The following is a 24,487-nucleotide window of genomic DNA, read 5'->3' as shown; positions in this document are numbered from 1 at the left end:
ACCACCCTCTGTGGGTTCCAAGTGTAAAATTTGTTGACCGAGGCTAGTTAACCCCTGCACAACTAAAGCTTCTTATTCAAAAAGAAAAAATCTGGTGCCTGTGCCCGCTTTACTGCCCTATTTATGCCAAAATCCTTGTTGGTCAAGGCAAAAATGAAGTGGGTGATATGTATGTGACCACCCTCTGTGGGTTTCAAGTGAAAAATTTGTTGACCGAGGCTAGTTAATCCTTGCACACCTACAGCTTCTTATTCAAAAAGACAAAATGTGGTGCCTGTGCCCGCTTTACTGCCCTATTTATGCCAAAATCCTTGTTGGTCAAGGCAAAAATGAAGTGGGTGATATGTATGTGACCACCCTCTGTGGGTTTCAAGTGAAAAATTTGTTGACCGAGGCTTGTTAATCCTTGCACAACTACAGCTTCTTATTCAAAAAGACAAAATGTGGTGCCTGTGCCCGCTTTACTGCCCTATTCATGCCAAAATCCTTGTTGGTCAAGGCAAATGGCAAGTGGATCATATGTACTTGAGCACCCTCTGTGGGTTCGAAGTGTAAAATTTGTTGACCGAGGCTAGTTAACCCCTGCAAAACTACAGCTTCTTATTCAAATGACAAAATGTGGTGCCTCCGCTTTACTGCCCTATATATGCCGAAATTCTTGTTGGTCAAGGGAAATGTCATGTGGGTCATATGTATGTGACCACCCTCTGTGGGTTCCAAGTGTAAAATTTGTTGACCGAGGCTAGTTAATCCTTGCATAACTACAGCTTCTTATTCAAATGACAAAATCTGGTTCCTATGCCCGCTTTACTGCCCTATTCATGCCCAAAACTGTGTTGGTCCAGGCAAATGTCAAGTGGGTCATATATATGTGACCACCCTCTGTGGGTTCCAAGTGTAAAATGTGTTGACCGAGGCTAGTTAACCCCTGCACAACTACAGCTTCTTATTCAAAATGACAAAATGTGCTGCCTGTGCCCGCTTTACTGCCCTATTTATGCCCAAATCCTTATTGTGCCAGGAAAGATGCAATTGAAATCTGTGTAAGGGACACAATTCTTTGTTTACATAGTGTTAGCTTGTGATCTAATTTTATTTAAGTGTTTTAATATAACATTTTCTGAATAATTAGCTGGAAAATGAATAAGAAGTGTATAAGAAGCTGGAGCACAAATAAGAAGTGAATAAGAAGGTGGCCGAATAAGAAGCTAAGTTCAGCCTCGTCTATATGTACATTTGTTTATTGTGTATAGTTTGGAGGAGTTTATTTTGAATGTATTAGTGATTTTCAGTTTGCTGTTGTGCTATTGTATTATACTATCTCCAGCAAACACTATGGAGTAGATGTACTAAGCCGTGGAGAGAGATAACGTGGAGAGAGATAACGTGGAGAGAGATAAATTACCATCCAATCATGTCCTGTCATTTTTCAAACACAGTCTGCAAAGTGACAGAAGCTGATTGGTTGGTACTTTATCTCTCTTCAAACTTTGATAAATCCCCCCTATATATATTATTAGTTTGTTTATTCTGAAACTGTATTGTATTTATGGTGTAACAATAAAGGATTTCACTATCTACAGTACTTGCCTGTTGTGATATTGTATGTCACTGTCTCCAGCAAACATTATATATCTAACGTTGGCTACACACTGGCCGACATATCGACCGTTCAGGATGTAGTCAAGTTACGGCATCTAGAATGCCGGCTGCCAGAATCCCGATGCAGAAAGCCTGACTTGGGATTAAAGATAGGTATAATAACGATGCCAATCTCTATCCCGACGCTGATATCCTGACAGCCGGCATCCCGAACGAAGGTAAGCGGGAACAGGTTAGCGTTAGCCGCAGGGGGGAGGTTTAGGGTTAGAGACCCCTGAGGGAGATTAGGGTTAGGCACCCCCCCCGGGGAGGGTTAGGCTAGGGCAGGGGTGATGAACCTTTTTTCTGCCAAGGGTCATTTGAATATTTATAACATCAGTCGGGGGCCATACTAGCTGCTGTGCCGGCGAATCGACTATGTTGACACAGGGTGTACCCAGCTTAAAGGACACACACACACAGGATGACAGGTGCTCCCCCCCTAAATCCCCATCACCCAAATTTACCTTACTACAATGGAAGGGTAGGGGAGTTGATGGTGAATGGGACCAGGCTAAGAGCAGCCATGCAATGGGACCACTTAGGTGAGACAATCCATACTAGCATCCCACTGCATCCCTATCTTGCGCAATGTGCATACCAGCCTGCAGTGTTAGTGACTGGTAGGTTCCAGCCAGTCACACATACAATGGAGGCTCCTCTATGCTGCTATACAGCCCACACAGCACTGCCGCCCCCCACCCCAAGCACTGTGCTGCGCTCTTACTGCCGCTGCGTTGTGATTGCTACTGTCCATCCTGATCCTTTTTGGGGCACGGCCACGCTCAGTCCCGTAATAAGCTGGCCTTCCTCCCACTGCTGCAGCTGCCACCATCTTCAGAGATCCGCCAAGACTGAGCTCCGTAACATGACACGGGGCTAAACCTGAGCCGCCCCACCATCTTGCCACCACGTGATAGGCTTGGCGGGGTGCCACTTTTACCGCTTCCGCTCTCATTGGACCGCGATCAATGCCACTTATGATGCTAAGCAAGCCATTGGGTGCAGAGGGGGGGTGTTCTGCACTCGTCCACCCCACAAGTTCCTATGCCTGCCGCTGAGGGGGATGCCTGCTGTGCTGTCACTGCTGACACTGAAGGTTAGAGAGCCACAGCCGGCCAGGCCAGAGGTTTTCTATCCCTGGGCTACGGGAAGGGGCGGGGGTTAGCGTTAGTCACCACCGGGGGGAAGTTATGGTTAGGGTTGGGGGGGGGCAGGGAGGGTTAAGCTACTTCCCAGCCCCAGTTGGGATGGAGAGCCTTCAGTCTTCTGGTGTCGGTATTTGATCCGGCGGCTAATAAGCTGCCGGCAATACATACCGATTCCGGCCATTCAATTGATCAGCCGATATATTGTGTATGCATCGGCCGGTGTTTACCAACAATATATCTGTAAATGACGTTGTTCACAGATTTCATTCGCAGATATTCACAATATATCTGCAGATATATTGGTGCATTGTGCTGTGTGTACAGGTGGTCAGACAACCGTCAGTACACTTGCTGCAAGCGCCGGCAGTGATTGACAGCTTAACTGGGAAGCCCAGTTTGTATATGCCCAGTTGTGACATCAGTGATGACGAATCGGGCTGTTTGTATGCAGAACATACAGTACTGTGCAAAAGTTTTAGGCAGGTGTGGAAAAAATGCTGCAACATAAAAATGCTTTCAAAATAGAAGTGTTAATAGCTGTTAATAGGGAAGAGGCACAGGCTTCAGCCTAGGCCTGGGGTGCTCAGAAGAGGAGAGAGCCCTTTATTGGAAGGTCCCAACCTCCCCTGGGATCCCGGCCTGGGCTGACTAGTTTGGGGTGTTAATGCTTTGGCTGGCTGGTGAAAGGGTCCCCTGTCTGTGACATTACGATCTGGCTAGTTTGAGTCCGGTGCTGGTTTTAAAAATACGCGGAACCCCTCGCCATTTTAAAACCAGTACTGGCTCAAAGTTATGGTTTTGGGGGGAGGGGGGGGGAGGCAGACACCTCCTGCTGTATTTGCATTTCAGTAAAGAAGCAATTGCAAAGCTGCTTGTGTGATGCTTTGCAATTCCATCCTCTGCTGAATCAGGCTCAGTGTCCATCTCTCTTCTCACTGAGGCAAAAGTTATTAGTAGTCCCTTGGTGTTCAAGTCCAGCTGCAGCAACCCCAGGGATTACAAATACTAAAATGGTAACTGGACCAAAGTTACCCGGGGTAGAAGGAACATATATAATTGCAATAAGATATTATTGTCTGAAGAGGGACACATACATACATATGTAATCTGGCTTCAGCAATGTTATTCATTAACACTGTGCAGAGTCACTGTTGGAAAAGGCCATTTTAAGCCAAGTAAAAGTACAGAACATGCTCCCAGGAACATCCTGGCACAGACGATGGTCCTACACATACAAATTCACAGCATGTGACATGGCAGTTGGGAGCTGATTGGCTGGTACTATGGCCCTGATTCAGAGCCGGATGCTCTGACAGAGCGCTCGCTCTGAATCAGGGCCGGCCTTCTTGTTTTTTAGAGCGGCCTCCTGGCCGCTCGCATAGCTGTGGGTGACCACCCACAGCTATAGCGAGCGGCCAGGAAGATGGTCGCGATGGTCAAGACCATCACAACCATCGGGTTTGCGACGAGACCCTTGTGGTAGGGTCTCGTTGCCGCAAGCCGCAGAGAGATTTCGGCTCTCACAGAGCCGAAATCTCTCCCACTGACATCACTCGTGATGTCAGTGGAGCCTCCCCCAAACGGACGCGTTCACATGGGAACGCCTCCGTTTGGGCAGCCACTCCCCCGGCCCGCCCACCAAAGGGGGAGTGCTGTCACTCAACATCGACAGCACGCCCCTTTGGTACGAGACCCGGAGCGACAGTTTGCCCGTCGCTATCCGGGTCTCGCGCATGCGCACGACAGAGCCGCAAGCGGGTCTGAATCAGGTCCATTATCTCTGTTCATTTTATCTCCATCCAAAGCTTAGTAAATAGACCCCAAAGTCTCTGGTAGAATGTTTCTGTAGAGTGACTCCATATTGGAAGGGAAAGTCAATGCATGTAAGCAATGTGGCAGTGAGGGAATACAGTGATATCTATGCATACACTGCCATGGTATTTCTAAGACTTTGTTGGAGGCTGAGAGAAAAGTTGAAACACTCCTTTGCAACCATAACGAATAGTGGGAGAGATGTATTATAGCGGGACACGGATCGTGCCTCTATAAGTCCTCCTGCTTCTCCTCTTTACGAGGCAAAGCATGAAGCAGTACCGATAAGATGTATAAACATTTGCCGGAGTGGGGGAGGATCCAGGCCTGCCTCCATACCAACTACCCTCGCCGGGTCCCACCGCCGCTAAAGCCCGCACCTCCACCGTGTCCCCCCACATACCCACCCAGTGATGACAGCAGATCCATCACTGGATTCACTGTCCAAACACATCTGCCTGTCTCTCATGGACGTGCTTTCATGTGGGCTGAAAGCACGTCCCTTGATGTTATCGATGGTTTTGCAGTCTTGCTAAACATTACGGATGTGTGCAAGGTAAGGTGGGCATCCTTATGTTGTGCTGCTACAGCATAGCGATCGCAATGGATTAGCATATCATCGCTGTGAGACTGCAAGTGTAATCACTATTGCATTCGCAGTTGCGATCTGTAATGAATCAGGCGCACTGTACCTTCATGCAGAAATCGTCCAAAAAATGCAGTTTTCTTTGGATTTTCAGCAAAGAGCTTTTAAGAAATATGTTCCAATGTCCTCGTATCCCAAACAACTGTACAAGAGAGGGCTCACTGCAGCCCAATGAGATCACCCCCAGCGCAATGTAAAATTAACTTTATGCAGGCAAAACACTGTATGAGCCTGTTTGCAACGTCTTGGGACTAACTTTTAACTGCTAAGAGTCCTGTTAGCTTTGAGCTGATGACCTCGTCACTAGTTATGATGTAAGTGCACCTTTGCCTCAGTGCACCTCAAACTTCTCTTCAAGTAACACACCCCGGGCAGTAATTGTGAATGAATGATGACTGTACAGTGTATGCAGCCCCATGTGTATGACAGGAGGCGGAGTTCAGAGTGGGGGTGGCCGGAAAGTGGAGAGATGTGTCTGGGTGACAGGGGATGAGGGAGGCTCCGTCAGGTCTGACTGACATAAAGCTGCTGTGCTAGAACTTACATTACTCATTTCTGTAAGACACTACAGGAAGCTTCAGCTCAGCCGGCATCCTCCTCCTCCTCCTCTCCTGCAACTAACTCCTGTGTGACAGCTACTGGTAAGTATCCATCAGGTTACACACTGCTACATACTAATACCCTGCTCTGTCATCTGGCTGCCTCTTTCATCTTAAGGACTTTACACATATGTGGAGTTTGTTGCTCACAGCAGGCAGACAGCGCCATGCACAGGCTTCTATTTAATGCAATGTAATAATGTTATAGAGCTGCACACTCCTCTGGGCGATGAGTCTCCAGGCAGGGGCAGCGTTGCGCTTGTTCATTCATTTCGGAACCCGGTTCCTCCACCAGCCGCCGGCAGACCCTCCCCAGCTGCAGATGTACCTGAGCGGTCCCTGTCCTTCTTACACCCCTTACCCTCCGGGATCAGTCTCTGGCAGAACTGGGAGCCGTAGGGTGATACTGTGGGATTTGTAGTATTACAGTGTATTCATATGACAGTGCACTATAATACAGTAGGTATGTATTGTATGGCATGCATTTTATTGTAAGTAAATCTAGCTTATAATTGTTTAGGCAGCAATGTATTGTGCTTGGGCTATTATACAGTACAGTATAAAGAAAGCCAATAGCTAACGGCTACATTGTACTGCATACATGTTTCCTTACCTGTGTATGACATGTCAGTGACAGCATAGGGAGGCGCTGATATACAGTGTTCATGCTGTTTCTCAGATGCAGATTATATAACTCAGTAACTTTGGACATGTTACAATCACTGCTTTTTCCCACCGGATTTCCAAGTTTATCATTAGCTTTTCTGGTGATATTTATTATTTCTATTTTAAGCTGTTGTCTACTTATCAGCCTGTGAGCTGTAGATTGCAGGTGAGCTATCATTTCAGATTGATAACATAGTAGTCATTTCACTCCTCTATTGTAGTCACTGCTATAAAACTCGTTGAACTTAATGGTATTATACAATGTTGCAGCGCTCTGCAAAGCAGTGATCCCTTAGTGCTGCAGAGCTGATAACTAACTTACAGTAGATGTCAGCCTTCTGGGATCAGAAGTGAGAATACAGACAGCTTAATCTTATCATTTAGATGGGTATAAATTTTAAAAACAATTCCTGGAGAGCACCATAAAAATCCTTAATTTTATAAGGAAGTGCCAAGGAATGTTCAAGTATGTTTATTTTAACTCGACCAAACACAAGGAGCTAGTTACACATAGGAGACCTGCATTCTTTTCTGTAAGGACTTTCATCCAGAATAAGTTAAGGGACATTTGTAGAGAATGTGATCCTCCTGCAGGTCACATGCTATTTACCTTTATTGTCATAAATACACTTGTTACAGGGAATTGTTTTTTCTTTATCCTACCTGGTGATATCAGTAGGAGGACCTAAGTCAACTGGGGTGTGTGTGTGTGTGTGTATGTATGTATGTATGTATGTATGTATGTATGTATGTATATATATATATATATATATATATATATACTATATACACAATCCATTAGAAAGATTTACTTGATGTCCATTTTCAGTTGTGGTAACTGGATTAACTAGGAACATATGAAATGTATTTATTACTGCAGATCTAAGAATATTTAAACATTTCCTTTTGGGCTGCAGATTGATATCAGGATATGGGCATGTGGATAAACGGATGCATCTCTGTGAATAGGAAATCTGTGTGTGCCCATTTATTATTTACTCTCATAAATAACCTTTACAGGGAGGTAATTTTGTTACTTCTAATGTTCCAGTGTCTTTAGGTTTTGTAGAAAGTACTGATTTCCTTACTGTATTACATTTTGATTCTAAGTACATATTCTAAATGTTTTTTTCCTGCACAGTGTAAACATGCCAGACAACTTCAAGGTTGAGAGCTCAAAAGTGCAATATTTCAAGGATGTTATAGAAGCTGATTATGATTATGCTACTACACAAATTTATGAAGAAAATGGTGTTACCAAGGTAATGTAGTGAGAAGATATTAGTTTTTATTTTGATGGCCTGTGTCTAATTAATTTGACTATGTGAAAGGTTTTATATCTGAGGGCCCGATTCAGACCCGTTCACTCATAGCGAGCCGATATTTGCAATCTGCGTATAAGTCGCAGTGCACGTTCACAAGCCCGTCCCTGCGATCGCCCCCTGTACACAGATGCCTCGCTAGAATGAGTAACAGGATGAGCCGTTTGTGGGTGGTGATCGATGTAATGGGGGTGTGGTTGTGCGAATGAACGCCGTTCTAAGGGCGTGCATAATTAAGACGCAGCATCATAATACAAGTCACATGGCTGAATTACACACTGAAGCACTCGCAGTGCTTGCGGTGGGTTATGGTCAGCTACAAGTGCTGCGTATGGGTCCAATGGTACTCGATGTTACCGATTGTTGAATACACTTCCTGTAGATGATGTGTACTACTAAGGGAAAGTGGGCGTCTTAAGACAGGCTCGTGGGCATCTAAATACACACCGTGATTGCACGCCAAGACATAGTGGGCGTGCTAATGTCTTGCCATGCAATCGCAGGATTTGCATACTTTGGCAGCTGTCGGCTGCGTGTGAACACATCTAGCGAGTGTGTCTGAATCAGGCCCTGAGACAGGTCACCGTTCAGTCCAGTTCATCCCAAACCAGCTGAATGAGGTTTAAGTCTGTGCTGGCCATTCCATGATTTAATCCTACCATCTTATTCTTTTCCTCAAAGGTAGTTCTGATATAGCCTGGAGGTATAAAACAAATAATCTACAGGTTGTAACTCTAAATCCGGGTGCTAGTGTGTGTGTGTGTGTGTATATATATATATATATATATATATATATATATGTATATATATATAAAACACTATCACATTGCAAGATAACTAATCAAAAAGGCTGTTCCCCAACAAGTACCTCTGAAGTACACTCAATCCAAAACAGTGCAAATTAAATATATAAGTGGAATAACAACTTATTCCACTTAATGGGTGTACAGTAATGCTAGTGTTCTAGAACACAGGTGCATAAATCACAAAAATATTTTAATACCATTTAAAAAAGAAGACGACAATCTACATCTTCAATAATCCAAACATATAAAGCATAACAATATAATTTAATAACAAATCGAAAACCCCCATAAGAAATTAAGATAAGTACAGTTCCTTCAATGATGTAAGGAAGGATCCTGTTATATTAATAACTATAGTTGTGCCTTTTTAAGAGAGTCTATAGATATCGTCTGAAATTCTGAATCCCACTGAAGCGCAGATGTAATACCCAGTGATCTCACCCTTTTGAGAAATGATGTGACGCTGGTCCGGCTTGTCACACTGGATATTATAGCTCTCCATTATATAATGAGTAAGTCCAGCAAGAATAGACAAAATTGGTCTCTTGAAATAAGTCAGGCAACCCAATAATCCTTAAGGGTCTGGCGGTCATTGGCCGTGTCCTCTGCCGCAGCTGTGTAATATGAAATCAGCGCTGAGCAAGCAGCCCCAGTCACATGCTGCTCCCCGCACTCCTCACAGTAGTCAGGATTTCACAGCCGCAACACTGAGTATAATCCCCGGCTGGCACATATATCGTTAGGTGCCACAGTTATGTGTATGATAAGTATGGGCTTCCCCAGCAGGATGCATAGTACATGTATGTTAAATTGAAGCTCACTCAGAAATGTGTGGTGACTTGTCCACAGGTCAGACCATGTTCCACCAAGTTCACCTTCAGGACAGAGAGAAAAGTACCCAAACTTGGAGTCATGCTGGTCGGCTGGGGTGGAAACAATGGAACCACAGTCACTGCAGCAGTGTTGGCCAATCAAATGGGTCTTTCATGGATGACTAAGACAGGAAAGAAGGTAAACAGAGTTATAGAAATGTAGCCATGACTTGTCCAATCAGTCTGGTGGTGGTCACTGATACAATTAGTTCAGCAGCCTGCTATTCATTAAGTTACATTTTAACTTTTTGGGGGAGATGTAATAATCCTTGGAGAGAGATAAAGTGGATGGAGATAAAGTAACAACCAATCAGCTCCTAACTGTCACTTTACAGGATGTGTTTGAAAAATAACATTTAGGAGCTGATTGGTTGGTACTTTATCTATCTCCACTTCATCTCTCGCCAAGGCTTAGTACATCTACCCCTTTATGTGTTGAATTTATTCCAAAGTCAAGTAGCTAATGTCATATACCTTTTTTTCCTTCTTATAATTGTATGTTCTTATGAATAGATAATATGGAAACCAAATAAAAAAAATTACTTGCCTTGATTTACTTTTACTTCTGTACATCAGTCTGCATGTGTGTGTGACAAAGAGCATAGTAGCTGTAAGACACGTTTCACTGCAATAACTTTTCCAGGGATTTCTTTAGTGTCTGTACTGGTGATAAGATAATCAGGGTTCCAGGGAAAACGCATCTCCTCCTGCACTGGGTTATTACATACACCACAATCTGCTGCATTTCTGCCTGGATATTGTGTTACCTTTTAACCATGACTTTTCTCATTCCAGGTGGCCAATTATTATGGGTCATTGTTTCAGTCTTCCACAGTGTGTCTAGGTAGTGGGCCTAATGGAGATGTGTATATACCTTTTTGTGACCTCCTACCTATGGTACATCCTAATGACATTGTCTTTGATGGTAAGTTGTAGTGTTGTCTGGTCCTGAAATCCATGTCCATTGTAGTGAAAAATAATCCCAGCGTATATGTAGGGTACAGTAGTGTTTTATTTTTATTTTTTTTTGCTTACAACCCACCCCCATCATGTACAGCAGGGGCTACATTTTCCAAGCAGCGTTTTCAGCCACTGGATTGAAGGAGCAATAACATTAAATATGAAACACACCTGCATTTAATATTATTGCCCCATTCGAAACAGCTGGAAAGCTCCGCTTGTCAGATTTACTCCTACCAACTCATACCCTCGGAACCATCCCTTACATTCTCTACATTTGAGATTCATGCTATACACCTCTTCCAATACCTTCTGAGTAGTTGTTGTTTACCATCCCCCTGGCTCTCCCTTCAAATTCCATGACAACTTTGCTTCCTGGCTCCCTCACTTTCTCTCCTCTGACCTTCCCCATGTTATCCTAGGTGATTTTAATATTCTAATTGATCTTCCCACAGAATCCTCTGACTCTAAACTCCTTACCCTCACATCTTCATTTGGTCTCTCCCAATGGACTTCCTCACCCTCCCATGCTTTTCTTTTTATAACTTCTCCCTCTCCCCTTCCCTCCTCTAGCTCCTAAGGCCACCATCACTAAGCGTAACAGTGAGGCTATTGACATCATTCTTTTTCCTCCCTGCTGGACTCGCTTCTCTCCCCTATCCTCTCTCTCTCCTGCCCTGAACAAGCCACTTCCGTATACAATGTCTGCCTAACTGTTGCTCTGGCGATCACTAATCACCACCGCACATTCACATCTCAACCCTGGCATTCCAAATGCACCAGATACCTGCAAAAGTGTTCATGAACCGCCGAGCAACAGTGGAGAAATTAACGCTTTATGGCAGATTTACTCCATTACAAATTTATGCTCTCATCCTACAGTGCTGATCTTTCCCTCTCTAAACGGTCATATTTAAAAAAACAAACAAAAAAAAACCAGCGGAGATTGCAAAGGACAGCTCTTATCGGAAGAGCTGTCCTTTGCTGTACTGATTGCATTAGGTAGTGCATATGTGATCAGAACAAATGCGGTGACTGGCGGTAAGTTTTGCACTGCGTTAGTGCATCTCACCCCTGATCTTTCCCCCTTCTACTCACTCGTATCTCCAACGTCTCTCTGCTATCTCTTCCTGGATGTCCCAGTGCTTTCTTAAACTTAACATGTCTAAACTGAGCTGATCATCTTCGCACCCTCCCACATAACCTCACTCCCACAATTTCATTATCAATTGATGGCACAACTATCTCCTCTAGCCATAAAGTGCGCTGTCTTGGAGTTATCCTGAACCTTTCCCTTTCCTTTAAACCACACATTCAGCATCTCTCGCAGTTCTGCCATTTCCATCTCAAAATATTTCCAAGATCGGACCGTTTCTCACCCAGGATGCTACTGAAACCCTCATCCACTCACTGATCATCTCCAGATTGGACTACTGTAATCTCCTTCTATCTGGCCTACCTGCTTTCAACCTCTCTCCAAGCCAATCTGTCCTCAGTGCTGCTGCTCGGCTCATCTTCCTCTCCAAACATTCTACATCTGCCTCCCCTCTCCTACAAGCCCTCCACTGGCTCCCTCTCTCCTTCAGAGCCCAATTCAAGGTTCTTATACTCACTTACAGAGCCCTCACCCATTTACATCTCTGACCTCGTCTCCCTTCACTCTCCCGTCCGCAGCCTTCTTTCAGTAAATGCTTGCCGCCTCTCTTGCCAACTGATTACTGCCTCCCACTCTCGCCTCCAAGATTTTGCCCATGCTGCTCTCTACCTTTGGAACTCTCTCCCTCTTCCTATCAGACTCTCTACAAATCTTCAAACTGGCTCTCAAGACCCACTACTACATCAAAGCCTTCTAGCTCTTATCCTAACCTACTGCGACTTGCTCCTTCGTCCCTGTCTACCCCATCTGTGTCACACCTGTTTGTCTGCCCCGCCCCTTTATAATGTAAACTCTCACGAGCAGGGCCCTCTACACTCTTGTGCTACTCCTTACTTATACTGTCATCTACTCCTCCCGTGTGTGCCTAACACCTGGTTGCTTACACCCTGTTAATTATTTGAGTGTAATGATCTCAAATGTAGCAAGGTATATATTGCCCTTGTCCTGCTTGTATTGTACTGTAAGTCACTTATTGCTTGTTCATTTAGTTGTCTATGTACTTTGAAAGGTGCTGTGGAACACATGTGGTGTCATATAAATATATAAATAAAGGATAATAGTTTACCCCCAAGTATTGTTTCTCCATTTTTTTTTTTTTTTTTTATTATTATTATTATGGCGAAAGCTGTATTATATTCTGTGAATTTAATACAATTTGGACTGTACTAGGTAACTATGATGCCACCTTGTGGCCAATAATTATATTGTTGTATGTGAATTTTGGACTGTGCTAGTTCCAGAGCATCACAAATTTCTTAGTTTGGGTGACAAGTGTTCATATTCATTAACTATAACTTGTCATAATGTGCTTAGGTTGGGATATCTCCTCTATGAACCTGGCGGATGCCATGAGGAAGGCAGAGGTTCTAGACTGGCAGCTCCAAGAACAGCTGAGACCTTTTCTGGAGAAGATGCAGCCAAGGCCTTCAATCTACATTCCTGAATTCATTGCAGCCAATCAGGAAGACAGGGCTGACCATATCATCCATGGTACTAAAGATGAACAGGTAACTATTGTCTGACTTGTACTGATTAAAAGTGAAACACCAGATGAAATCCCATCATGTGGTTATATATATTTAGACTGCAGAAAAGAAACTTGTATAGTTTTTTTTTCTTTCTATAAATTATACAAATATTATACACTGAGGATTGCTGTGACCATATAAAAACACAATGGTTATATATTTCATTTTGACTATATATTTGGGTAGAGCAAATGACGATTAAACATGGAGGTATATTTACTATCAAATGGTTTGTCAAAGCTGTCGATCAACAGCAGTTATGACATATGTTTAGCATTTATTTCTATTGCCATACTAAAGCTATTGGTGAATGCCGCTGATGATCAGTGGCTGTGACAAACCGATCATTAGTAAATCTAGCCCTTGCAATTGTTTCAACCATTTCCTCTTGACTGCTAATATTCAACTTACTATTGGAATACCGACATTTAACTGAATCCAAATTTTGAAATATTGATTTTTATTTTTTATCACTACTTGATTGGCTGTTCTACTCTTCTCTCTAGGTTCAGAAAATTCGTGAAGATATTCAGGATTTTAAAAGAACCAGTGGAGTGGACAAAGTTATTGTGTTGTGGACGGCAAACACGGAACGATTCTGTGATGTGATCTCAGGGCTTAATGATACTGCTGATAACTTGCTAAAATCTATTAAGGTGAGTGATACTGGGAATCTCCTGGTCAATGTCCCAAATAGCTGGCGTCAATGTCCCAATTCATTGGAGTGACTGCTATATTATAAGTTGTTGTTGATGTTTGTTTTTTGTGCCACATTTGATATTTAAACAAAAAGGTGATAATGTTTATTTAATTTGTTCTTTAGTTTTGTGTATGTATCTAGTTGTAATTTATATGATAAATACAAATTATTATTTTTTTAAAGAGTCTGGACAACATTTTATCTTGTATGTATGACACTTACATTATTGTATTGTGTGCAAAATGGGCAATATGACTTTAGTATTTACCACTAACACTGTCAAGCAACATTTCTGCACTTCTGTTACTACTGGCTTGAACCGGAAACACATGATACTGATTTCTCTCATGTTAATGTTAGTACGTATGTTACTGGTTTCTCCCAGTGTAATGTTAGTATATATGTTACTGGTTTCTCCCGGTGTTATGTTAGTACGTATGTTACTGGTTTCTCCCGGTGTTATGTTAGTACGTATGTTACTGGTTTCTCCCGGTGTAATGTTAGTACGTATGTTACTGGTTTCTCCCGATGTAATGTTAGTACGTATGTTACTGGTTTCTCCCGGTGTAATGTTAGTACGAATGTTACTGGTTTCTCCCGATGTAATGTTAGTACGAATGTTACTGGTTTCTCCCGGTGTAATGTTAGTGCGTATGTTACTGGTTTCGCCCGGTGTAATGTTAGTGCGTATGTTACTGATTTCTCCCGGTGTAATGTTAGTGCGTATGTTACTGATTTCTTCCCGTGTAATGTTAGTGTGTATGTTCTGTTTTTTCCCAGAGTAATGTTGGTGTGTATGCTACTGTTTTTTCCCGGTGTAATGTTGGTGCGTATGCAGAGCTGTGGCTAGACATTTTGGTGCCCTGTGCCAGAAAGAGCTGTGGTCCCCCCCCCCACACCACCCACCATCGTAAAGAGAGACAGTGCGTTCCGCAGGTGTGCGGCCAAACAAAGGGCATGGTCTCATAAGGAAAGGGGTGTGGCCACACTATAGTACCCCCAATTCACATTATGCCACACAGTAGTGCCCCTTATTTACATTACACTACATACCTGTAGTAGTGTCCCTTATACAAATTAAATTGTAGTAGTGCACCTTACACATTACGCCACACAGTAGTAATGCCCCTTACACATTATGCCACACAGTACAACTCCCCACCCTTACATAGTATGCCACACAGTACAACTCCCTCCCCCCTTACATATTATGCCACACAGTACAACTACCCACCCCCTCCCCCTTAAACATTATGCCACACAGTACAACTCCCCCCCCCTCCCTTACATATTATGCCACGGCACCACCCCACCGTCCGCCCCTGTCTGTAACAGTGTTAACACAGTGAGCTGGACCTCCGCCTGACAGGTTCTGTCACTGTCCAGTGTCCTGGTGTCCACACAGCGCAGCCTGACCCACCCAACAGCAGCAGCTCCTTCACAGAGAGACCACCCATGGAACTGTGTGAGCCTTGGCCGGGGAGAAGTCATGACCAGTGGTGGCTCCAGAGATGGGGCTGCAGTGCAGTCCAAAATTCAAATAAGGGAGCCACACCAACTGCCCTTTCAAATGCTGCCAAACATAGATGGCCAGGACTCACTGGCAGTTTGTGGCAGTTTGTGTGGCTCCCCTATTTGAATTTGGGCTACACTGCAGCCCCACCTCTGGAGCCGCCACTGGTCATGACGTAATGACATCTCTCCTGTTCCAGTAGATACAGGGCTTGTTGCACTTGCCAGGACTTGGGAGGCGGTGTCGTAGACTCAGACTGAGTGAGTCACACTCTGTCACATGTAAGGGGGGAGCCAGAGACTGTGGCTGTTTACTGTCCTCCTGCTGGGTGCCGCATCCGAACATCACGCACAAGCAGCGGCCACCCAGCGCCAGCAGAGAAACTAGTGAGAAAATGAGGTGGACGGCCGGTATTCCACCCTCAGCGCAGTTGCGGTGTGGACCTCATTCAGAGTCTTTCGCTAGCGCTGTGCGCTCGCAAGCGGCCCGATGGTTTGCGCATGTGCACGCTTCATTGTGCTCTAACTACTCTGTGCGATCGCAGACCGCTTGCTCGCCCAGCAAAGACAGCCCAGTGAAATGAGTGACAGGAGAGGCAGTTTGTGGGTGGTAACAGGGGCAGGACACTAATAACGGGGGAGTGGAAGTGCGAATGCAGGCGTGCCTGAGTGTTTCAACGACGTTTTAGAGGCGTGCATAATTAACACGCAGCGTCATAGTACACGTCACATGCTTGTTTTTTACACTGAAATCCTCATAGTGCTTGCGGTAGGGTAAGGCAACCACAAGCACTGCGGTCGCTTCCGATTGTCCTCGATGTACCAATATTTTATTACACTTCCTGGAGATGATGTGTGCTGGTGGGCGGCTCTGCCTGTGCGATTGGGCATATGCTGATTGCTTGCTAAGACATGGTGGGCGTGCTTATGCCTTGGCGAGCAATCGCTTCCCGTGGCGTCACTTTGAAAAATTTGCATATGCTGTGGGCGAGTGATCGCATCTAGCGAGAGACTCTGAATGAGGTCCTCTGAGCTGTGGCACCGGCCACACCACACTAGCTGCGACCCTGTGTGTTACTAGTTTCTCCTGGTGTAATGTTAGTGCGTATGTTACTGGTTTCTCCTGGTGTAATGTTAGTACGTATGTTACTGATTTCTCCTGGTGTAATGTTAGTACATCTGTTACTGGTTTCTCCTGGTGTAATGTTAGTACTTATGTTACTGGTTTCTCCTGGTGTTATGTTAGTACGTATGTTACTGGTTTCTCCTGGTGTTATGTTAGTACGTATGTTACTGGTTTCTCCTGATGTAATGTTAGTACATCTGTTACTGGTTTCTCCTGGTGTAATGTTAGTATGTATGTTACTGGTTTCTCCTGGAGTTATGTTAGTACGTATGTTACTGGTTTCTCCTGGTGTTATGTTAGTACGTATGTTACTGGTTTCTCCTGGTGCAATGTTAGTGCGTATGTTACTGGTTTCTCCTGGTGTTATGTTAGTACGTATGTTACTGGTTTCTCCTGGTGTTATATTAGTAGGTATGTTACTGGTTTCTCCTGGTGTAATGTTAGTGCGTATGTTACTGGTTTCTCCTGGTCTTATGTTAGTGCGTATGTTACTGGTTTCTCCTGGTGTTATGTTAGTAGGTATGTTACTGGTTTCTCCTGGTGTAATGTTAGTGCGTATGTTACTGGTTTCTCCTGGTGTTATGTTAGTACGTATGTTACTGGTTTCTCCTGGTGTTATATTAGTAGGTATGTTACTGGTTTCTCCTGGTGTTATATTAGTAGGTATGTTACTGGTTTCTCCTGGTGTTATGTTAGTAGGTATGTTACTGGTTTCTCCTGGTGTAATGTTAGTGCGTATGTTACTGGTTTCTCCTGGTCTTATGTTAGTGCGTATGTTACTGGTTTCTCCTGGTGTAATGTTAGTACGTATGTTACTGGTTTCTCCTGGTGTAATGTTAGTACGTATGTTACTGGTTTCTCCTGGTGTAATGGTAGTGTGCATGCTGTTGCAGAGCTGGATACAACTTGAAATGAGTTGGTCTAAGCTTACTGTCATAATTAGTTATTTGTTGCATTTGTTTTGGATACAGTTTATGCCTGCATTTGTGTACATATCCGCATGAGTCCCATTGTGTAAATTGCTAGACTATTGTTGAAGATGAAAGTGTAGAAATCTTTTGCTGAGGGAGAAGAAAAACAAAAACAAAGGAGGAACCTTTGTTAGACTATATAGTATAAAGCTTTCAGTTCGAATGGTTCCATTAGAAGCCTACCCAGGAAGGAACACTATATAATTTAAGTTGTTCTCAATGACCTACAGATGTGTCCACATACATCTATCCTCCTTGCTCTACAAATTGCGCCACATAATGTGGGAACTCCGTGTGACTTTGTAGCGCTGAGCATCTTTTCGTGCATTTTTTTTTTAGCTTCAGATACGTCTTATTCGCCCAGCGATGTGAATAGTTAGCACAAGCAGCTTCTGCTGATCAATATGATATGCAGAATGCCTATGTTCTCTATGCGACTGGGGGTGAATCTGCATACGAAACACTACGTTACAGACGTAGCGTTTCGCAAGCAGATACACCTGAAGTCGCTCACAGTACATAGGCATGCTGCATATCATTTTAATCAGAAGAAGCTGCTTGTGCTATTTACATCGCTGGGCGAATAAGATGTATTTGAAAGTAAAAGTCTCACAAAAGACGCTCGGCGCTGCCAAGTCATGGCGTGACTAGAAGGGCTGTTTAATGCGCAGAGAGGCTAGATGCATGAGGACCCATCTGTATAACACTTATTATTCCAGGCGTAGTGCGTGTTTGGTGGGATATGTGAGGATTTTAGTTCCTCCCAATTTGCTTGTTATTTCCAGTCATCGGGTTGGTTCAAAAGGATGACACCATGGTGCACTTGTCAGTGACTACATGGTCTCTACCAAGGGTCAGGTTGCATTGTCCATCTGTTTTGCAGACTCATCCAAAGTTATATGGATTTGTTTTTTTCTTGAAGACAAGAATATTTGCATAATACAATGTTGTGTAATCCTAGTAATGTGCTATTCTTTGTCAAATGCCAAAACGGCTCTTAAGCTCCATCAGGATGGATAGAGACCCTTGTGATCAGAAAATTTCATATCTTTCCACAGGTTCACTGGAGTTGTATCTAAGTATATTATTTAAGCATCTCCAATGTGGCTTTTAGGTCATTGTCCTGAGTCCTATTAGGCTTGCACCAAACAAAGCACATTATGAGGCCAAAAGGCTGTCATTAGACCATTGCATCTTCCTCCTTTGGTATATGCATCACCCATATTGCTTTCTGGGAGTGGTGAGACTTTACATGCATTTTCTTTAATAATTGTTGTCTTTCCATCCTCCCATAGATTTCACATTGTCCCACAGGTAGTTTTTCCTGCATCTGCCACGGAAGAGAGTGACTGTTAGAGTTGCCATAAGCCTCTTACACTCTAACTGTGCATATGCCCTTCTCATACAGATGCTGAGTTTAGGGGCCAGCCAGTCAATGTTTTGCCATGTTCTCTTTTTCTTATGCTGGGCATGACTCTGCTCTATGGGATATTAACCAGTATATGACTTCATCCATTATTTTCTTTTGGCTCTTTGCAAGAACCTTTTCTCAGATTTGCTTTGAATGAGATTTAATATTCTTGATGATCCTGTTTATAAATGCACCAACTAACTGTGGGACCTCCTCACAAACAGGGTATGTAACTACCAGGGTATGTAACTACCACACAATTAATTGCTCCAGGGTTTATTTACAAGCATCTTAGCAGATGAAGTGGATCTTCTTTTTTTTATTTTATTTTTTATTTATGATCTAAGAAAAAGGCTTTAGATTTTCTTATAATATGAGAATATTTTACCTGCAGAAGTAGTAAGAAATCCCAGATAATTCCCATTTTTATTCTATGATATCACCATTAGAATGATCTAACTGAATTTCTAAATCTCAGCCTAATGTCTAAATTCTGAATTTGTACTTTCAATATCTTCAACATAATTCATACTTTCCTGTCCTTGTTTTTACCTTCACAGCTGGGACTTGAGGTGTCTCCCTCTACAATGTTTGCAGTGGCCAGCATCTTGGAAGGATGTGCGTATATTAATGGGTCCCCCCAAAACACATTTGTACCTGGGGCAATAGAACTGGCAATGCGGCACTCTGTGTTTATTGGAGGAGATGACTTTAAGTCTGGACAGACCAAGATTAAATCAGTCCTGGTGGATTTTCTTATCAGTGCTGGCTTAAAGGTAACTCTACTATCATGCAATAGGTGATCTCTCTCACTTGCATTAGGCTGCTGTTTGTCACCATTTTAGTAAAGTGACAGATATTGCAATAACTGTCCACAAAAGGAGCCCTGTACTCATAGCACTGGAATAGGAAGGGGACAACACTGCTAGCTGATGTGCACTCAGAGAAATGAGCTGCAGCATAATTGTTGTACAGACTAGGTGCAAAGGTCAGCTTGTTGTTACCACTGCATTATTTCTCCATAGCTTACTTTTGATTTCCCCTCATCCATTCACAGACTGTGTCCATAGTGAGTTATAACCACCTGGGTAATAATGACGGGAAGAACCTTTCAGCTCCTCAGCAGTTCCGCTCCAAGGAGATCTCCAAAAGCAATGTGGTGGATGACATGGTTCAGTCTAACCCTGTTCTGTATGGACCAAATGAAAAACCTGACCACTGTGTGAGTACTATGACCTTTTCATGGGACAGGTGTCAGGAGCAAAGTGCATGTTGCTTATATACTCTTCTGACAAGCCCTTATTACTGTTGCCTTTCCAACACAATGTCATGCACTCCCCCAGATAACCCATACACTATGGAGTTGTGCTACGCTGGAGGTTTAACCCGGACCAGGGACATTGGTCCTTATCCGCACTATGTCCATGAAAGGGCTTAAGGGCCACATCATCTGCTTTCACAGCCATCTTCTTATACCTTCCAATGTTGAAATGTCCCAATGTCAGTTTTATAGGCAGCAGTGGAATGAATGTGATGTCCTGTGTCCGTCTGCCTTTGGTAGATTACCATATGTCTCTTCTGCTTTACAGGTGGTTATTAAATATGTCCCATATGTGGGAGACAGTAAGAGAGCAATGGATGAGTACATGTCCGAAATAATGATGGGGGGAACCAACACAATTGTTATTCACAACACCTGTGAGGTAAGGACACATTTCTGTCCCTTGTGGTGGTCTGGTTGTATTTTCCTGCCATATGTAACTCTTGCATTAAAAACTGTGTACTGTATGTTAAACATCATACTGTGGGGGTACGTGGACATACGCAATGATATAGGTTTATTATTTTGAGGTATAGTGACTTCTGCATGTCTTCTTTTTATGAATTAAGCCCCACATTTACATGGTTGACTTTAAACAAGAAATATTAAACAATGCAATAATACTGTGACAATGAAGAAAGCCAGAAGTCATAGGGACCTATACAGGAACTTGTCAGTGGCACTTTTTATGGCCTTCTCTAATAGATTATAACATTACCCAGTCTTCACTTAATCATTTATGGGAAAAACTACTTAATTGATCTGCATTTATTCCCAGGATTCCCTGCTCGCTAGTCCCATCATCCTAGATTTAGTGATGCTCACTGAAATTTGCCAAAGAATCACTTTCTGCACCGAGAGAGACCAAGACTACCAGAGCTTCCACAGTGTGCTGTCCATTCTTAGCTTCCTCTGTAAGGCCCCGCTTGTGCCAGAGGGAACCCCTGTAGTGAATGCTCTATTCAGACAGAGAAACTGCATTGAGAACATCTTCAGGTACAATCATGTGTTCTGTATGTCCTGTATTGGTGGGGACCTGTTTAAACATGTTCTTATAAATGGGGTTAGGCTCTCTGTGTCCTTCTGATCTGCCAGATTAAGGGGTAAATTTACTAAAGTGACAGTTTTTAGAAGAGGAGATGTTGCCCATAGCAACCAATCAGATTCTAACTATTATCTTCTAGATGCTAGTGAAATGTTAAGTAGAATGTAATGGTTGCTATGGGCAACATCTCCACTTCTAAAAACTCTCACTTTAGTAAATATACCCCTCAATGTAGTCAGCAAAATATATTAATGTTTAAAGATACAACAAAAATCAAGAAAAGTTATGAATTTGGATCAAAAAGAAAAAGTACAAAAGTATTTTAGTAAATTTTGAGCTAGAGAGCGTGAGTGTGTGTTCATTCATTTTTTTTTACCTGCAGTCTCATGAACATTTGATTGTAGCAGGTGTGCCTCCAGCTTTATGCTAATGTGATAGTCTATGCATAACAACTAAACAAAATAAATATTACGTGTAGGCTATCTTACCCTAGCCTCCTGTATTTAAATCCTCTATCTCACAGTACAGTTGGCTGGAATACTTGCATATCCTGTGAATGATCTCTGCTGTTTGCACTCAGGGTAATTCAGGGTTTAAGCATACACCATATTGCTGTGGAATGGGTAACGGGAATTACAGACTCTGAGAACTTGTTACTGAATTTTGAGAGTAATGTGAAAGGGGTAACAATATAATAATATAGGGTTTCCCAAATCTGATCCTCATGCAGCCCCAATAGCTAATATTTTCAGGATTTATGTCTGTGAACTTAGCTGGGTAAGTACTTATCACTCCTTAGGGGTAAATTGTCTAAGTGATATCTTGCAAAAGCCGCTGATTTTTGGTGTGTTGCAGCAGGAAATGTAAATGGAAATACTGTACGTAGAAAAACAGAGCATAAAGAGTTTGTAGGAACTATGGGCCTGATTCAGAGCCGTTCGCTATTTGTGGTCGTTCGTTTAAAAACAAGGGGTGGCTATTCAAATGATCCGTACGCACATTGCAGTCTGTTCACACCTCTAAGTCTGAACGAGCGAGCAAAACATACGCTCGTTTATTTGTTAAAAACGCCCCCTGGCCGCTCGCACCATACGTCATGTCCGCTATTTATTAGATTAATCGAGTACATCGACCAGCGTATGAACTGCTCGCTATTCTTGTGGTTGGTGTTTGCTACCACAAATTTGCGAGCAGTTCTGGCTATAAAATAACCCAGTGACGTGGTCAATGACGCTGCTGTTTTAAATATACACACCCATAAAACGCCCGTTTTGACCTTTAAGCACGCCTGCGTTCGGATCTCCACTCCCCATTTTCAAGCACCTTCCCCTGTTACCACCCACATACGCCTCATTCTGTCACTCAAAATAGCAGGCCCTCGCTATATTGCGTACCAACGATTTTCGGCCGCACTGACTGGTTCGCGCATGCGTACTAAAAACCGTACGCATGCGCAGATGTGCAAACATCGCTCGGAACGAGCGTACTGCCGCTAACGAGCGGCTCTGAATGAGGGCCTATGTCTCCATTACTTTATGAGCTCACTCATAAGTTCACCTTATGCCATTATAATTATGCATGCTGCATTTTGTGACAAAGATGGTCTTCTTTCTTAGGGCCTGCTTGGGTCTATCTCCACAAAATCATATGATGCTTGAGCACAAGATGCAAAGAAGTTTCTTGAGCCTCAAACGACCCAGCAAGTTTGTGGCCCCTCATCCTGTTTACAGCAAGAAGGGGACAGGCCAGGCGAATGGCTTTCATCATCAAGACATCAGCAATGGTCACTGCAATGGACTGGCGCAAACTGTGACCAGCAGTGACACAGACATAGATAACTAGTTGTGATGTATGGGCCTGATTCAGAGTTGTACGGTAATAGCATCGTTGCTATTATCGTACAATTTGCTAATGTCACATATGAAAAAAAGAGACTCCTTCTTCGGACGTAATATCGGATCACCATCGCAGTCATCGCCCATCTGAGGAAGTCCTATATCCACAACTTCCTTATAGAAAGGTCTTTTATGGACCATTTTAAAAAAGAAACCACTGTAGATGTTTGGAGTTCACACTACAACCATTGCACTGATGTCTCTTCCTCTTCTCAGACCCTCTAACCCAGAGATTCCCTAACTCCCCCCATTACAGTCCAGGTTTTAAAGATATCAATGATATCAATGCTTGGGTCCAGATGGTTAAATCAAATTGACTGAGCTCTAATTAATTCACCTGTGCTCAAGCACAGATATCCTTAAAACCTGGACTGTAATGGAGGAGTTTGGGAACCTCTGCTCTAACCTTCTGTGTGTGCGATAGAGCTGAATTTCTTGTACTGATTTTTAGATGATCATCCATCTATTATGTGATGTTTTGTAGTAATAAAATGAACTTCAGACAAGCTTATGTCATTGTTTGTTTATTTTGGATAAGTGATTTAGGGCTCTATTTACTACAATCCGCATATTGAATGCAGATTGTAGTGTGATATTATCGACTGAGTTCGCATTGCGAATTCAGCAATATCACAGGGATTTACTACAAATCCCTTGCAGGGACAGAGCTTGCGAGAAAGCTCTGTGGCTGCGAGTCCCCTCCGCACACTAGTCATGGTATTTTCGCAAAAAATACTGTGACAAAGTGCCCGCGCATGTGCCAACCAGCCGCTGCTGCTAACCCCCCCCAGCGCTAAGCCCCACCCCAATCATTAAGCCTCACCCCCCGCGATCGCGGACCCCCCGCGACCCCCCCTTCCTTAATACCACTTACCTGCATGATCCGGGCCTCCAGTGATGTCCTCCATGCCTCAGATCAGGTGATCTCCCATGACCGGGCCGCAGTGCACTATGTGAGACCAGCTGCCCGGAGGAGAGACATCGCCGGAGGCCCGATCACCGGTCCCTGGAGTCAGGTAAGTAAAAAAAATTTGGGACAATTTTTCTTTTTTTTACAATAATCAGCTTGCGGTCTGTTTAGACCGCACAGCTGATTACTGGGACCGGCTCCCAGCTCTGCTCTCCCCGTTAAAGCAGAGTAGGAGGCCGGTAACCGGGGGAGACCCTGGATAACGCCACATCCAGGTGGCGTTATTATCACCGGGCTTTCCCCGATAACTTTTTACTATTTATTTTTAGTAACTTTACCTAGATCACACTTCTCATTACAATTATGGGAAATGCGATCTGATTACTAAAAATAAGTGATACTTAGGGGTTGGAGTAGGATTTTACAAATTCTACTC

At 43.4% G+C, this 24,487-nt stretch overlaps 1 protein-coding gene across 1 annotated transcript; it reads left to right on the top strand.

Annotated features, from left to right (window-relative positions):
- The first annotated feature begins 5,808 nt into the window (after nucleotides 1–5,808).
- On the top strand, nucleotides 5,809–23,622 carry ISYNA1 (inositol-3-phosphate synthase 1). The gene is made up of 11 exons (XM_088468986.1): nucleotides 5,809–5,891; nucleotides 7,657–7,777; nucleotides 9,493–9,654; nucleotides 10,311–10,440; nucleotides 12,946–13,139; nucleotides 13,667–13,816; nucleotides 19,441–19,656; nucleotides 19,938–20,102; nucleotides 20,470–20,583; nucleotides 20,980–21,197; nucleotides 22,863–23,622. Exons 2-11 carry the CDS (start codon nucleotides 7,664–7,666, stop codon nucleotides 23,086–23,088), a joined length of 1,689 nt encoding a protein of 562 aa, XP_088325112.1. The 5' UTR covers nucleotides 5,809–5,891; nucleotides 7,657–7,663; the 3' UTR covers nucleotides 23,089–23,622.
- The last annotated feature ends 865 nt before the right edge of the window (nucleotides 23,623–24,487 follow it).

Source organism: Taudactylus pleione, unplaced genomic scaffold (assembly GCF_031769625.1).
Source record: "Taudactylus pleione unplaced genomic scaffold, aTauple2 ptg000087l, whole genome shotgun sequence".
In the NCBI taxonomy this organism is placed as follows: domain Eukaryota; kingdom Metazoa; phylum Chordata; class Amphibia; order Anura; family Myobatrachidae; genus Taudactylus; species Taudactylus pleione.
The sequence above is the reverse complement of the archived record's forward strand: the minus strand, read 5'-3'. Positions and strand labels throughout refer to the sequence as shown.

Bases quoted from the DNA above. Each gene is read 5' to 3' on its own strand.
- ISYNA1 (XM_088468986.1), top strand. From the start codon at position 7,664: ATGCCAGACAACTTCAAGGTTGAGAGCTCAAAAGTGCAATATTTCAAG. The intron at 10,441-12,945 runs GTAAGTTGTAGT...TAATGTGCTTAG, and splicing joins TAATGACATTGTCTTTGATG to GTTGGGATATCTCCTCTATG. The intron at 19,657-19,937 runs GTAACTCTACTA...ATCCATTCACAG, and splicing joins TTATCAGTGCTGGCTTAAAG to ACTGTGTCCATAGTGAGTTA.